The sequence below is a fragment of the Sminthopsis crassicaudata genome, chromosome 1 (assembly GCF_048593235.1).
Source record: "Sminthopsis crassicaudata isolate SCR6 chromosome 1, ASM4859323v1, whole genome shotgun sequence".
Lineage (NCBI taxonomy): Eukaryota > Metazoa > Chordata > Mammalia > Dasyuromorphia > Dasyuridae > Sminthopsis > Sminthopsis crassicaudata.
Genome location: NC_133617.1, coordinates 546170567 through 546184518, shown reverse-complemented (window position 1 = coordinate 546184518; position 13952 = coordinate 546170567). Strand labels below are relative to the sequence as shown.

The following is a 13952-nucleotide window of genomic DNA, read 5'->3' as shown; positions in this document are numbered from 1 at the left end:
ATAAGATAGCAGATACACTGTAAGCATTGTTTTCTGATTTAACTGCTATCTAATAAGCATTGGCTTAATATTTCAGTAACTGTTCAGCTGATCTACTGTGGTCCTGGTGGAGAAATGACTATATCATGTACTCTGTTTCCTGTTTTTCTTTGTGGGTTGTGGAGGGAAGGAGGAAGGAAAGTTTGGTCTGTTTTTCTAAAATAATACAGGTATATCAAAAGTATTTTAATAAAGAAAAATTTAGCTTTGATTAATTTAAGTAAGTTAGATTAAATATGTGAATAGAAGAATACAAGGTAAATAGGGAATTGTATTAATTTGGGGGATAATGAATTTGTTGGGAAGAGTATCCTTGGGTCACTAAAAAACAAAAACTGGTTTTAACTTTTTTTTTTTTTTTTTTTTTTTTTTTTTTTAAGGGAGAAGTTTGTTAGAGCTTGGAGGAAACAATGCTATTATTGGTAAGGATCATTGCACTTTTCTTGTTCATTCAAATTAGCTAATTATTACTAAGTTAATCTTATAGATTAATAGGAAGTTACAGAAGTTATATACTCTAATTACGAAATGATCCTGTGTGTGTGTGTGTGTGTGTGGGTTCATATCTTTAAGCCTTTTTGCCAACCATAAAAGAATACACATATACATACATACAAATACACATATGTATGTATACATATATACACATACAGACATATATTAAAAGCAAGGAAAAATTGGGAGGAATAAATTAAACTATTAATTAAATTTTCTCAAGTTTTTCTCAGTTTTACTTCATTATTCCTTACAGTGATAAGTTGCTATTGCATGCATATATTTCAATTTGTTCAGTTGATTTTCAAATGATGAGCACTCATTTTTCTTAATTTTTTTTGCTACTAAAAAAAAAAAGTGTACTTTCCTTTCTTTTTAGCTAAAGAGCTCAAGACTTATCTCTTGTGTAACCTATTTATTGCTTTAGGTTTGAACACATTAATTTGTTTCTAATATTAACTTGTCCTCATCCTGTTTGAGAAAGAGAGAGATCTTATTGCTGGTGGACAGAATTAGGATTGATGAATAAAAGTTATAGGAAGGAAGACTCATTTTTTTCTTTTTAATTAAATTTGATGTTTTTTTTTTTTTAATAAATGAAAATCCATTTTCTCTTTCTTCTCTTCCCTTCTACCTGCTCCATCAGAAAAGAAAGAGAAACAAACACTAATTACAAATATATAGAGTAAAACAAAACAAATTCCCACATTGGCCTTGTCCAAAAAGTAGTTTCAATTTGTACTTTTGAGTCTTTCACTTTTCTGTTAAATAATGGGTAGCATCTGTGTAGCATGTTTCATCATAAATTCTCTTGGAATCATAGATTGATCATTACTTTGGTCAGGGTTTTAAAGTCTTTCAAAAATTTCCTCAGACTTCATCTTTATGTGAGGAAAAACTTCCTAATAGTTCAAATAAAGACTTATTGACGGCTTACCACAGATGCTGTTTTGAATGGTGGATATTTTAGGTGGTTCCCAAGTCTAGCATAATACCTGGCACAGAATAGGCAGTTAATAAATGTTGTTTGATTGAAGTCATTTTCAATTTTGTGATTCTTAGTTTCTTTAAATCTAGAGAAGTCCAATGAAGTCCAGTTGAGTAGAGAGAACATTTAGGGATAGATGGATGTAATAGAGATCAAGGGTTATGGTGAAAGTGGAGAGCAGCTTTAGTAAGAATCCATCTATCACTGGAGTTAATGTGTGTATTTCTGTTTATTTATAAAGAAGACTAAAAGAGTAGCATGTAGGTGTAAGGCCAGCTTTTGTAGTCTCCTACAAAAATACTTTGGTATTCTTGCTATGTCTTTTTGGGAAAAAGAATAAGATCTTGATGAGTTAGAAAATAAATGATATCTTGGGAAAGTTACAAAGACTGCCTAGAGAGAGAAAGGACTAGGAGAATTTCTTTATTTTGAGAGTGAATTAAATTATGTTCTCTCAAAGATGTTCGCTCTTATCCTGAAGAGAATTCTTCAGAGATTTTGACTTTTTCTGCATGATTGGACAATGGTTCCAGTTTCTGTGGAGAAGTTGATTATTAGGTGTATTCTTTGAACATTTTCTTTGTTATTATTTTTTCTAGATCTATAAAAATTATTTTACAGTTTGATTGGCATGTCTTTGAATAAGTAGATTAGGTAGCATTGTCATTTTTATTATATTAGCTTGGTCTACCCAAGAGCATTTGATATTTTTCCAATTGATTAGATCTGACTTTATTTGTGTAGAGCATGTTTTGTAATTGTGTTCATATAGTTTCTGACTTTGCTGTAGCAGGTAGACTCCCAAATGTTTTATATTATCTAATGGAATTTTTTTTGTATCTCTTGCTGCTGGACTTTATTAGTAACATAAAAATGCTGATGATTTCTGTGGATTTATTTGGTATCCTGCAACTTTGCTGAAGTTGTGAATTGTTTCTAGTAGTTTTTTAGTAGAATCTCTGGAGTTCTCTAAGTCTACCATCATATCATTATCTACTCTAATTCCTTTAATTTCTTTTTCTTCTCTTATTGCCAAAGCTAATATTTCTAATACAATATTGAGTAGTAATGATGATAGTAGGCAATCTTGTTTCACTTCTGGTCTTCTTGGAAATGATTCTAGTTTGTCACCATTACATATGATGTTTGCTGATGGCTTTACCTAGATGCTACTGATCATTTTAAGGAATACACCATTTATTTCTATACTCTCTAGTGTTTTTAATAGAAATGGGTGTTGGATTTTGTCAACTGCTTTTTCTGTATATATTAAGATGACCATATGATTTTTGTTCTTTGGACATTTTCACAGCCTCTATGGCATTGTTAAAATAACTAAATTTATTTTTGTTTCATTGTTAACAAATTATGCACATTAATGCCACAAAGGTTAATATGGAAAGCGAGTAAAAACTTACAGTAAAGGAACTTTTTCCAAGGTGAAGTTTCAAAAGTTAATCAATTAGTGATTGTAAAAATTTTATCAGCTTATGAAGAAATAGCAGAACTGTGTTACCTTAAGAAATAACAGAACGTTATGACCTTAAGTATCTGAGAACCTGGATAGAGAATTAATAAGGAAATTGTCGATAGCAGATCAAAAGAGGAATGACCACCTTATTTAGGCTAATGTGGGATCAATCATCCCTACACCTCTGTGACATAAGGTTTGTTTATCATTGTGATTGCTATTCCATGCTTTTAAGTAGAACCTTTCTTTCATGGAAGATATTTTTCTCTGATTTAAAAAAATTAATAAACTCATCTCTTTTTTTTTTCCTAAGGAAGGAGAATATTTGTATTTTAAAATAAAAAACATTGCTTTTTTTTTTTTTTTTTTTTTTTTAATAATTTTTATTTACCAGATATATGCATGGGTAATTTTACAACATTGACAATTGCCAAACCTTTTGTTCTAATTTTTCCCTTCCTTCTCCTCCCCCCCAGATGTCAGGTTGACAATACATGTTAAATATGTTAAAGTATAAATTAAATACAATATATGTATACATGTACAAACAGTTGTTTTGCTGTACAAAAAGAATCGGACATTGAAATAGTGTACAATTAGCCTGTGAAGGAAATCCAAAATGCAGGTAGACAAAATTAGAGGGATTGGGAATTCTATGTAGTGGTTCATAGTCATCTCCTAGAGTTCTTTTGCTGGGTGTAGCTGGTTCAGTTCATTACTGCTCTATTAGAGCTGATTTCAGGTTCATTTCCTTGTTGAAAATGGCCACATCTATCAGAATTGATCATCATATAGTATTGTTAAAACATTCCTGTTTTAACAAGACTATGGGCAGCTTTTATGTACTCTGCATATAGTTGCTAAGTGCTCACTATTTTATTCTAGTTATTCTATTGTTTTATCATACCCAACATTTTGTGGGGTCACTGACCATAGTATTTAAGAGGTTTTCTTGGCAAAGATCCTGGAGTGGTTTGCTATTTCTTCAGTGGATTAAGATAAATAGAGGTTATTTGACTTGTGTAGAATCATATGGCTAAAGCTGGATTTGAACTCAGTCTTGCTTATACTAGGCCCAGCTCTCTATCTCCTGGGTCATCTAGCTGCCTTTTGTATATTCTTGTTAATAGTTTGGAAAATGAATTGTGTTTTATTGTTTGTTTTGGCCTCTTTCTGGCATCCTTTTCTTCCAAGCTTTTGAAGATGCAGACCTCAATTTAGTTATTCCTTCGGCTCTTTTTGCGGCTGTGGGAACAGCAGGCCAAAGATGTACAACTGCTAGAAGACTGGTGAGTATATCTGTCTAACCCTAAGCCAACTTTGTCCCCCCGCTTTTTTATTCCAAATTCAAGATCAGTTTACTATATGTAAGATGTTAGAATGACAGTATACAAAATGATTTCAATAAATGAAAATTATTATATTGTGAACCGAAATATAAAACGATTGAAGAATGTCCCTAAACAACCTAGCATAAATGAAAATAATTATATTGTGAACTGAAATGTGGGTAGTATTAGGCTCCTTTTAAGTAACTTTTATTTCTTTCTATTAAAAAAAGATATTTTGAAATTTAAAAATATGTTAGGGCCTGCTTTGTGGCCTTTCAGTTCACTTTATGATTTCTCTGTACATATATATATATATATATATATAAAATTTGGATCAAATGTGGAAATGTAATCTGACAACTGCTTCTACAGGTCCCAGCTGCCGAAGTCTAAGAAAAGGAAGTTCTTATCACCAAAATCCTTGGCACTGTAAATGGCTCAGTATTATAATTGGATTTGATTTTGTCAGTAGAATTGACAATTAAAAAAAAAGTATTAATATCTACTTTGCCATTGTACCTAAGGACCATTAGGTTTTTCCATCTGATTTGTAACTGAAACCTTTTATGCACTGCTTTTCCTATTAGGATTTGACTTCCTTAAGAAAAGAGACTGTTCTCTTCTTGTTTGTATATTCAATGCATTGCATGTAGTAAACACTTTATAAATGTTTTTATTCATTTATTCATTCAAATAGAGATTTTTTTTTTTTTTTGCACAGAGCTGGAGACAGATTTATAGATTATCTAAATAGGAAACAGATTCAAAGAAGTTAACTGACCTGACTACTGTAGTGAACACAATTTAATTTCATTATGTGAAATTTGGGAAATTCAGCCTCATTTCTGGGCAATTCTACAATAACTAGATTTTGTTAGTTCTGCTATAAGATTTTACTCAAGTTATATTTATGATAATATCTTTAATACTGTTGAGAAAATTTTAATTAGGTACAAAATTTAACTGTTTTATCTATCTACTATTCTGGTGGATTTTTGATGCTTGTCAGAGTGGTTTCTTGGACTTTGAATTTTTGCAGGCTTTTACATAGAATAAATTATGATTTAAGTGAAGGGTGATATTGAATGATAGTGTTATTTAAAAGGTCAAAAAAACCTCATCATAACACTAAGAAAGAATAATATTAAAATTTGCAGAGATAGAATGCAATTTGTAAAAAATAAAAAGTAAACTTATTGTGAAATATATTTCTTTTTTATTTCTGTTCATATTTTTTGGAAATTTTGAATGATAGTCTTTTTAAAATAGAGAACATTAAAAATTTCAAAACGCTAAAAAGTCTTCCAATTTTTAAAAACTAAATATATTTCTTTTTAGTTTTTGCATGAAAGCATCCATGATGAAGTGGTAGACAAACTTAAGAAGGCATATGCACAAATTCGTATTGGAAATCCATGGGACTGTAAGTATTTTCTTTTTCCTATTTTGTTCTTGAATCTAGAGAAATGGTATTGCCTACATTAAAGAGAGGTTGAATTATTTCTATGGTTTCTAAGAGTTTTTAATAGAAATGCTTGTTGTATTTTTTCAAAAGCCTTTTCACTATCTATTGAAATACCTATATCCCTTTTGTTATTTATATTATTAATATGTTTTATTAAATAAACCATAGTTGTTGGTTCAACTCTATATTCTTGCTATATATCCAAACTGGTCCTACTGTATTATCCTTCTAACATGTTGTAGACTACTTACTAATATATTATTGAACATTTTTTCATTGCAATTTATTAGTGAAATTGTTCTGTAATTTCCCTCCTGATTTGTCGCCCGTTGGATGAAGTATCAGAATCATATTTGTGTCATAGGAAGACTTTGAAAAGGTGCTCCCTTTTCTTATTATTGGAAACAGTTTATGTAGTGTTGGAAGTAATTATTCTTTGAATGTTTAATAGAATTCACTTTTTAAAAATTTAATGTTTTTGTTACATTTTAAGTTCTGAATTGTCTCTCTCTAGCCCATCCCAGAAAAGGCTATTATTTGAATATGGGGTCTGTGTAAATCATACCATGCATACTTCCCTTTATCTTTGGAGGTGGATATCATCTTCCTTCATAGGTCTTTTGAAGATGATTTGAATATTTAAAATATTCAGAATAACTTAGTTGTTCACAGACATTCTTCAAATAATATTGCTTCATGTATACGATGTTCTCTTGAGTCTGCTCATGTCATTCATTATTTCAGACAAGTCTTTCTAAAATCAACCTGTTCATCATTTGTTAAGGAATAGTAATAGTTCATCACAATCATATACCACAACCTGTTTAGCTGTTCCCCATTTGGTAGGTATCCCCTTAATTTCTAGCTTTTTACCACTACAAAAGAACTGCTATAAATATTTTAGAACATATAGGTTCTTTTCCTTTTTCCCTGATGACTTTTTATAGTGGTTTTGCTGGGTCAAAGGATATAGGCAGTTAAACTCTTTGGTCATATACCACAACCTGTTTAGCTGTTCCCCATTTGGTAGGTATCCCCTCAATTTCTAGCTTTTTACCACTACAAAAGAACTGCTATAAATATTTTAGAACATATAGATAGGTTCTTTTCCTTTTTCCCTGATGACTTTTTATAGTGGTTTTGCTGGGTCAAAGGATATAGGCAGTTAAACTCTTTGGGCATAATTCCAGATTGCTTTTGAAGTGCTTGAATCAGTTACAATTCCACCAACAGTGTATTACTGTCCCAATTTTCCATCTCCTCCAATATTTGTCATTTTCCCCTTTGATTTCTTCATTGGAAAACTACCTTTTCACATCCTTTGACTTTATTAATTTGGTAATCACTCATATTATTATAAATTTGACAGAGTTTTGTATATATTTGAAATATGAGACCTTTATTTGAGAAACTATAAATTTTTTTTCTCAATTTTCTGCTTTCATTCTAATTTTTGATGCATTGTTTATATTGTAGAAGACCTTTTTAATGTAATCAAAATTATTCATTTTACATCTAATATCCTTACACTTATTCATGTACAATTCTTCATGTATCTATAAGTCTGATATCTAATACATTCCATGTCTTAAATATTTTCAAAAGAAAAATTTTTTTCCCGACACAGGTTCCTTTGGATCTTTTAAGTGGACTTAATTTAAGTATTGAAACTCCTTGTTTTATTTCACAAAAATCAGACTCTCAGAATGAGAAGAGCTGTCATTGTCTCATTTAGGGTAGGCAAACTTACATTTAAACAAAATTCTTCTTTCAGCCCTAAGACCTATAGTGAAGGGACACCCACTACTAATTCTTAAGATAGTCCATATCACTTTTGGAAATTTTTTCTTAAATGATGTTTGAATTTGACAGCCATATCATAGTAGCTTGAGAAAGTCAATTGTTGTGAGCATTTACACTTTGGAAGTAAGCATACTTCTATATCATGGTTTGATTTATCGTTTTGTTGACTAGTATCTAGAGACACTTAGAAAATGTTGAAAAAATGTTAATAATACAAATTAAACTTATAAATGTGTCATGCATTTTTACAGAGCTTTTTGTTAAACATTTACTAGTATATCTTTGACTAAAGGTCAATAAACAGTATTTTGGGTATACTTTTGTAGACAAAACTATTTTAGTAATAATTAATTTGATGATTCTAGAGGTTTGTTTTTTTTTTTAAATGTATGTTTATGAAGTGATTCCCTAGATGACATTTTAAAATTCTAGTTCTAAAATTACCTTATTTTACAGATGAGGAAATTGAGATTCAATTGATTTGTTCATGATTACATAAGTAGTTTTAGAGCCAGTGTTGAGAATAGATGCTAGGTTTCATGACTTCTAATCTGGTATCCTTTACTCTATATCATCTCATTTTTATAGTCCATTGACTTTCCTATTATTCCATTTCAGAATCTTTCTTCTAATTCTTGGTTGATTCTTGGTAGTAAAATATTAAGACAATGTCAGTTCAAATAGTTAATTGGTAAAAGAAAGGGAAATTAGTTGGTGAGTTGCTCTGCCACCTTAGATTAGCTGTTATAACTACTTTGCGGAGGTTTGAGTAGTCTTAATTTAATATACTAGGTAGATATCAGGCTATTCTGAGGATGAAAACAAGGGAGTAATTGACAATGGAATTAAGTCTGAGACATAAATAAACTATATTTGGTCATGAATTGATGTCTTTGAGGGAAAAATAATTGAGAATTTCTTTTCTCTTTGTAGCTAATGTCCTCTATGGGCCTCTTCACACCAAACAGGCAGTAAATATGTTCCTTGCTGCAGTGGAAGATGCCAAAAAGCAAGGTGGCACAGTGGTCTATGGTGGGAAGGTAAAGATTACAATTTCTATAATCCATAGTGTTGTGTATTTGAAATTACCTCCCTTGAGGAACTCAGGACCAGTGGTGAATAAGATAGAATTTACTTTCTTGATCTCTTATTTCCAAAATAGACCTTACATTCCTTCTCATCCTTCTTCCCATTCCACTAGTATTTTAAGAAGAACACCTGCTTTAAAAAGCATGTTTTTGTCTAATTTTATTTCACAGAATCATGGAATTGTTTAGTATACTTTAATTAATTAAAGGCATGGAGTGCAGCATATAATAGCTTAGCAATTGTCACATCCTTTTCTTTGTTTTTTCCACCTATATCTTATTTCCTGGTTCTTCTTATTTCTTTCTAATCTATATCTTTCTCTCTTTCTCCCCTCCTCTCCTTCTCCTCTATCTCCCTCCATCTCTCTCTTTTTTTTCTTTGTTTCTCTTACTTGCTCCCCATCTTTCTGTCTCTCTCTTCCTCCCTCCATTGCTCCCTGTCTTTCTTCCTCCCATTCCCCCTCCCTCCCTCTGTCTTTTTTTGTCTCTTTGCTTCCCCCTCGTCTTTTTTTTTTTTTCCCCATATTCTCCCTGATAGAGCAAGGGTAAGGAGTAAGGATAGAGGAAGGAAGCTGTAGTATAATACTCATAATTATCTTTTTCAATTATGATGTCAACTTAACTGATTACCATGTTTTGTATGAACTTTATAACATACCTACAATCATAGTCATAATATTAGAAGGGAACTTTAATGTCAGTGTAGTCTTTTATCTAATGTAAGAATATCTGTCTGATATTTTTGACACATGAAAACTTAACCATTTTCTTTTTTCTGCAACATCCAAAGGGTGATACTCAAATTAATATTCTGTTGATTAATTTGGATTCTGAAAGTCATAAAAGATTGAGCTTCTTTTCAGACTGTTTAAAGAAGAAAAACTAGCTCTAATGAATCCAACTTAAAACAGCAAAAGGTGTTATAATATATATATATATTTTTTTGCTGAGGCAATTGGGGTTAAGTGACTTGCCCAGGGTCACACAGCTAAGAACTGTTAAGTCTCTGAGATCAGATTTGAACTCCGGTCCCCCTGACTTCTGGGATGGTGCTCTATCCACTGCACCACCTAGCTCCCCCGGTGTTATAATATTTTTAATTTTCACTTGTAATAAATTTATTTTGGAATCATACTTTTTTTCTTACTGAATGTTTGTTTTTTCTCCTCTTTAGAGACAATATATACTTGGAAACATAAAATGCAATTTTCTTTCCTTTTTGTTTTCCTCTCCTTAAAGACTATAGATCGTCCTGGAAATTATGTAGAGCCAACGATTGTGACTCATCTTGATCATGGTGCATCCGTTGTGCACAGAGAAACATTTGCTCCTATCCTTTATGTCTTAAAATTCAAGGTGAAAACTGATAGTGCTTTTACTTTCTGTGTTTCACATAAATGTAAAAGTCTAATTTTCCAATGAATAAATTAGGGAAGGAGAAGAAAAGACATAATAAATGTATAAAATGATATTAAAGTAAATGATTAGTGGATTTTAAAAGGTCATTCTGATTTATTAAAACTTGAAGTTTAATAATGAAATATAATGAGATGGTGAACTTAAGGGATAAGATGAATATATATGAATGGGAATTATTCTTCTTCACACTCTTGAGTTTGTATACAATTAGCCAAATTTTATAAAATATGTTTGATTTAAGATGATGAATTTATATTCAAATTTAGAATGACCTGTCAGTATTGAATATGTTATCTAATAGTTTTCATTCTTTGTATTTACAGAATGAAGATGAGGTCTATACATGGAATAATGAAGTAAAACAGGGTCTTTCAAGTAGTATCTTCACAAAGGACTTGGGAAGAATCTTTCGATGGCTTGGGTATATCATTACCTGTACAGATAATATAGATTTAGATTGAAAAACACATAGTTACTTAACAGTTTTTAAAGACAGACATAGTTAAAAATTTTCAGCACAAATTGTCTTATTTAGAAAAAATAAATTTTTAAGGTGCCATGTTCCCCATAGTAATATCTATTTATCCTTATGTTTGATATAGGCCTAAAGGATCAGATTGTGGCATTGTAAACGTCAATATTCCAACAAGTGGTGCTGAGATTGGAGGTGCCTTTGGTATGTTTCTGGCATTCTATGTGAGATAGGAAGGGGAAAGAATTATTGAATTTTAGAAATATTTAATTAAAACTTTTAGATTCCTATCTTCATTGTAGGTGGGGTATGGGTGGGAATATTGCAAATGTATACTATTAGATTAAGTTAAGGAATATACTTTTGCAAACTATTTGAAAAGGTATTTGAGCTTTATTTTCTACTTTTTCCATTACCCTCTTAATTATTTTATTTCTTACCTGTTTTTTGCCTTTATTTTGCTAATGTCCCTTGTCAGAAGTCATCAACCAAATTTTTTCAGTCATAATTCTTGACCTTTCTGTTCTTAAAACTTTCTTATTTTTGCTTATGCTTTAATGAATCCTAATTATTTTTGTTTCTCTGATGCTTCTTCTTGGTTTTTTTTAACTGAATATTTTCCAATTCCCTTAAGGTTTTGCTCTTAACCCTCACTACTTGTTTTCTCCACTGTCTTCTTGGTAACTTTATTAACTCTAATTGTTTCACCTAGTTTACTCTTATGCTGATGATTCTCAGGCCTCTCTAGTCATCTCTGGCTTCATCAGAGATCAATCTCTACCACCATTACTGCTCCATCCCCTTTGCCTTATAAATTCTTACATATCAACTCTTCTTGAGTGCCCTTTGCCATTATCCTAATCACGTAGGTTCAAATCTTGGAGTAATCTTATTTTTCCTTCTACTTCACCATTTTTAAATTACCCTCTATCCTTCATTCCCATCTGATCATGTACCAAATCCTGTTTTTTTCCTTTTTATTATAAATTTAATAAACATCAAATAAAATGGATATTTACATATATATCGTATATTAGGAAAAGGATTCTAAATGAAACTGCATATTTCTATTATGTATAGCTTACTTTTCTTTTTAAGTATATAAGTTCAACCTTTATCTTTCAAAATTGTTCTGTTTGTCTGTTCTCTCTAGGCTTTCTTCTCTTCTCTGTATTTTTAAAAAGAATGCTTTAACAATTCTCTTTTTGTTTTATTTTGGGGTGAAGTGTCACTCCCTCCACTACCCACACTGGGAAAGAGAAAAAAAATCTTGTAACAAATATACTATCCCACAGAGTCAAAGGAGAAATTTTCTCTCCTTCAAGTCCTTTATTACCTTTTACCTGGACTTTTTCAGCAACAACCTAAACCAGGTTCCCTCCCACTAATCTTCTCAGTAGTACCATGTTAATCTTAATGCATGACTTTAATTATGTCACTTCCTTATTTTTAAACTTTTAGTATTTTTCCAATTACTTACAGAATAATTTCTAACTTCTTAGCCTGCTATTCAAGATCTTCTACATTTTGATTCCCTAAATCTGCCCTATTAGGCATATATCACAGTAAACTTCTTTGTGTATCTTGTCTTCCAGTCAACTTAGATGACTTACTGTTCCCTAAACATGTCCTTTGCTTTTTGGTCCTTGTGCCTTTTCTCATACTATTACACCACCTAGAATGCTATTCCCTACATTTTTAGTTACTAAACTGAGCTTTGAAGTGTAGTAAGGATTTCATTACTATCAGTCTTCCCTGATTGTATTATTCAGAAATCATCTCCTCATACTGCTATTATAACATGTTTTGTCTTTTCTAAAAATATGAATTTGCTTGTGTATTTCATTGTTTTCTCTTTACCTTTGGTTCCTGAACTACAGCACTAAAAACTGTTTTGCACATTTAGATGTCTGTTCAAGATGAATGGGGTGGAAGTAAGGTACATGTAGGGTAGAGAGGAGGAAGGTACATCCATTATATTGGGGGAAATAGGAGATGGTGACAGGTATCGTTTTAGCTTTAGATGCTATTGTACCCTGGCAAGTAAAATCTACTTTATATTTTTTAAAAATGTCTAAATTGTAAAATTGTTCTGGTATTTTAGGAGGTGAGAAGCATACTGGTGGTGGCAGAGAATCAGGAAGTGATTCATGGAAGCAATATATGAGACGATCTACTTGGTAAGTATATGACCAAGGTAGGAAAGCACTGAAAGTAGATTATTTGGGGGTTTACTTTCCAGTTCTTCCCTCACTTTTATAGTATGTCACTTTGAATATGATAAACAAACATCTCTGTAGCTCCCTTTTTTTTCCCATATTTTCTCCAAGCTCAGAAGCAGCTATTTCCATGAGTGTCTTGTTTTGTGACTCTTCTTTTGCCTATAATGATGAGGTAGGAGCACAGCAAGTGTCTGTCTTCTGAAGCAATTTGAGAGTTTACTAGCCTGGAGAAAATAGCATTCATGACTCATAGAGTAGTCTTCTTTGTCCAGAGTACATAAATGGCTCTTTAAGGAGATTGTTGCTGAATTTTATGGCTCATTTCTGATTAGCAATCCCTTCATACTATATGCTCTTTCCCCTGTTGTCTCACATTCTTCCATTAGCCTCTCAATCTTAACTTACCTTCCTTCCCCTTCATCTTGGAATCTTTGTCTGGTAAAATTCTTTCCAAGAGAAATCTGATTGTGCAGAGATGTTATATTTCTATTAAGTCAGTTTTGTAAATTTTAAAACTATTTTTCTAAAATATTTTTTCCTTTTTTTCCTCCCCCAGCACCATCAACTACAGTAAAGACCTTCCTTTGGCACAAGGAATCAAGTTTCAGTAACAGTGTTTAGGGTTTATATGACCCCCACACTTGCTTCTTTAAGATGATTAAAAAATCATGGGCCTCTTTTTGTCAATTGAAAGTGGAAAATAAAGTTGCAAAAAAAAAAAAACAACACATGAAAACATTTTTTAGTGAAAGATGGATTGTAATTGTTCATCATTCCTGTTTCTTTTTAAAAGGCAGATCTTGGATTTGAAATCAGCACATTCATTTGCTTAAGAACAATGAAAGTCTATCTACCACTCTTTGAAAAGAAAATAAGTATTAATAAACTTGAACAATATTTACAGAACAGTGGGAAATGGTAACTTCACTTCTAGTAATAGGGGCCTTAGATAAACAGGTATTTTAATCTATTTCTATAGTCACTCCTGTCATTTCAAATAAAAACTTACCATTTTAATCAGAAGATCTTCTAAACAAGAAATTGACAGTGACAAATAAGTTTCCTAGATTTAACCAGTGTTAAGCCACAGTGGCTTAGGTTTTTAGAAGTATTGTAATGGACACTATTGACAATATGAAATAAATATTACTGCATGTAG

At 31.4% G+C, this 13952-nt stretch overlaps 1 protein-coding gene across 1 annotated transcript in view; it reads left to right on the top strand.

Moving 5' to 3' along the window:
• ALDH7A1 (aldehyde dehydrogenase 7 family member A1) overlaps window positions 1–13694 on the top strand; it is a 33765-nt gene extending 20071 nt beyond the window's left edge. The window contains exons 10-18 of the mRNA XM_074281962.1: window positions 420–461; window positions 4188–4282; window positions 5663–5747; window positions 8526–8632; window positions 9920–10036; window positions 10423–10520; window positions 10702–10775; window positions 12676–12751; window positions 13350–13694. Coding sequence (XP_074138063.1) covers window positions 420–461; window positions 4188–4282; window positions 5663–5747; window positions 8526–8632; window positions 9920–10036; window positions 10423–10520; window positions 10702–10775; window positions 12676–12751; window positions 13350–13404 — 749 coding nt within the window. The 3' untranslated portion in view covers window positions 13405–13694. The remainder of the gene's footprint in view (window positions 1–419; window positions 462–4187; window positions 4283–5662; window positions 5748–8525; window positions 8633–9919; window positions 10037–10422; window positions 10521–10701; window positions 10776–12675; window positions 12752–13349) is intronic.
• Window positions 13695–13952: the final 258 nt, after the last annotated feature.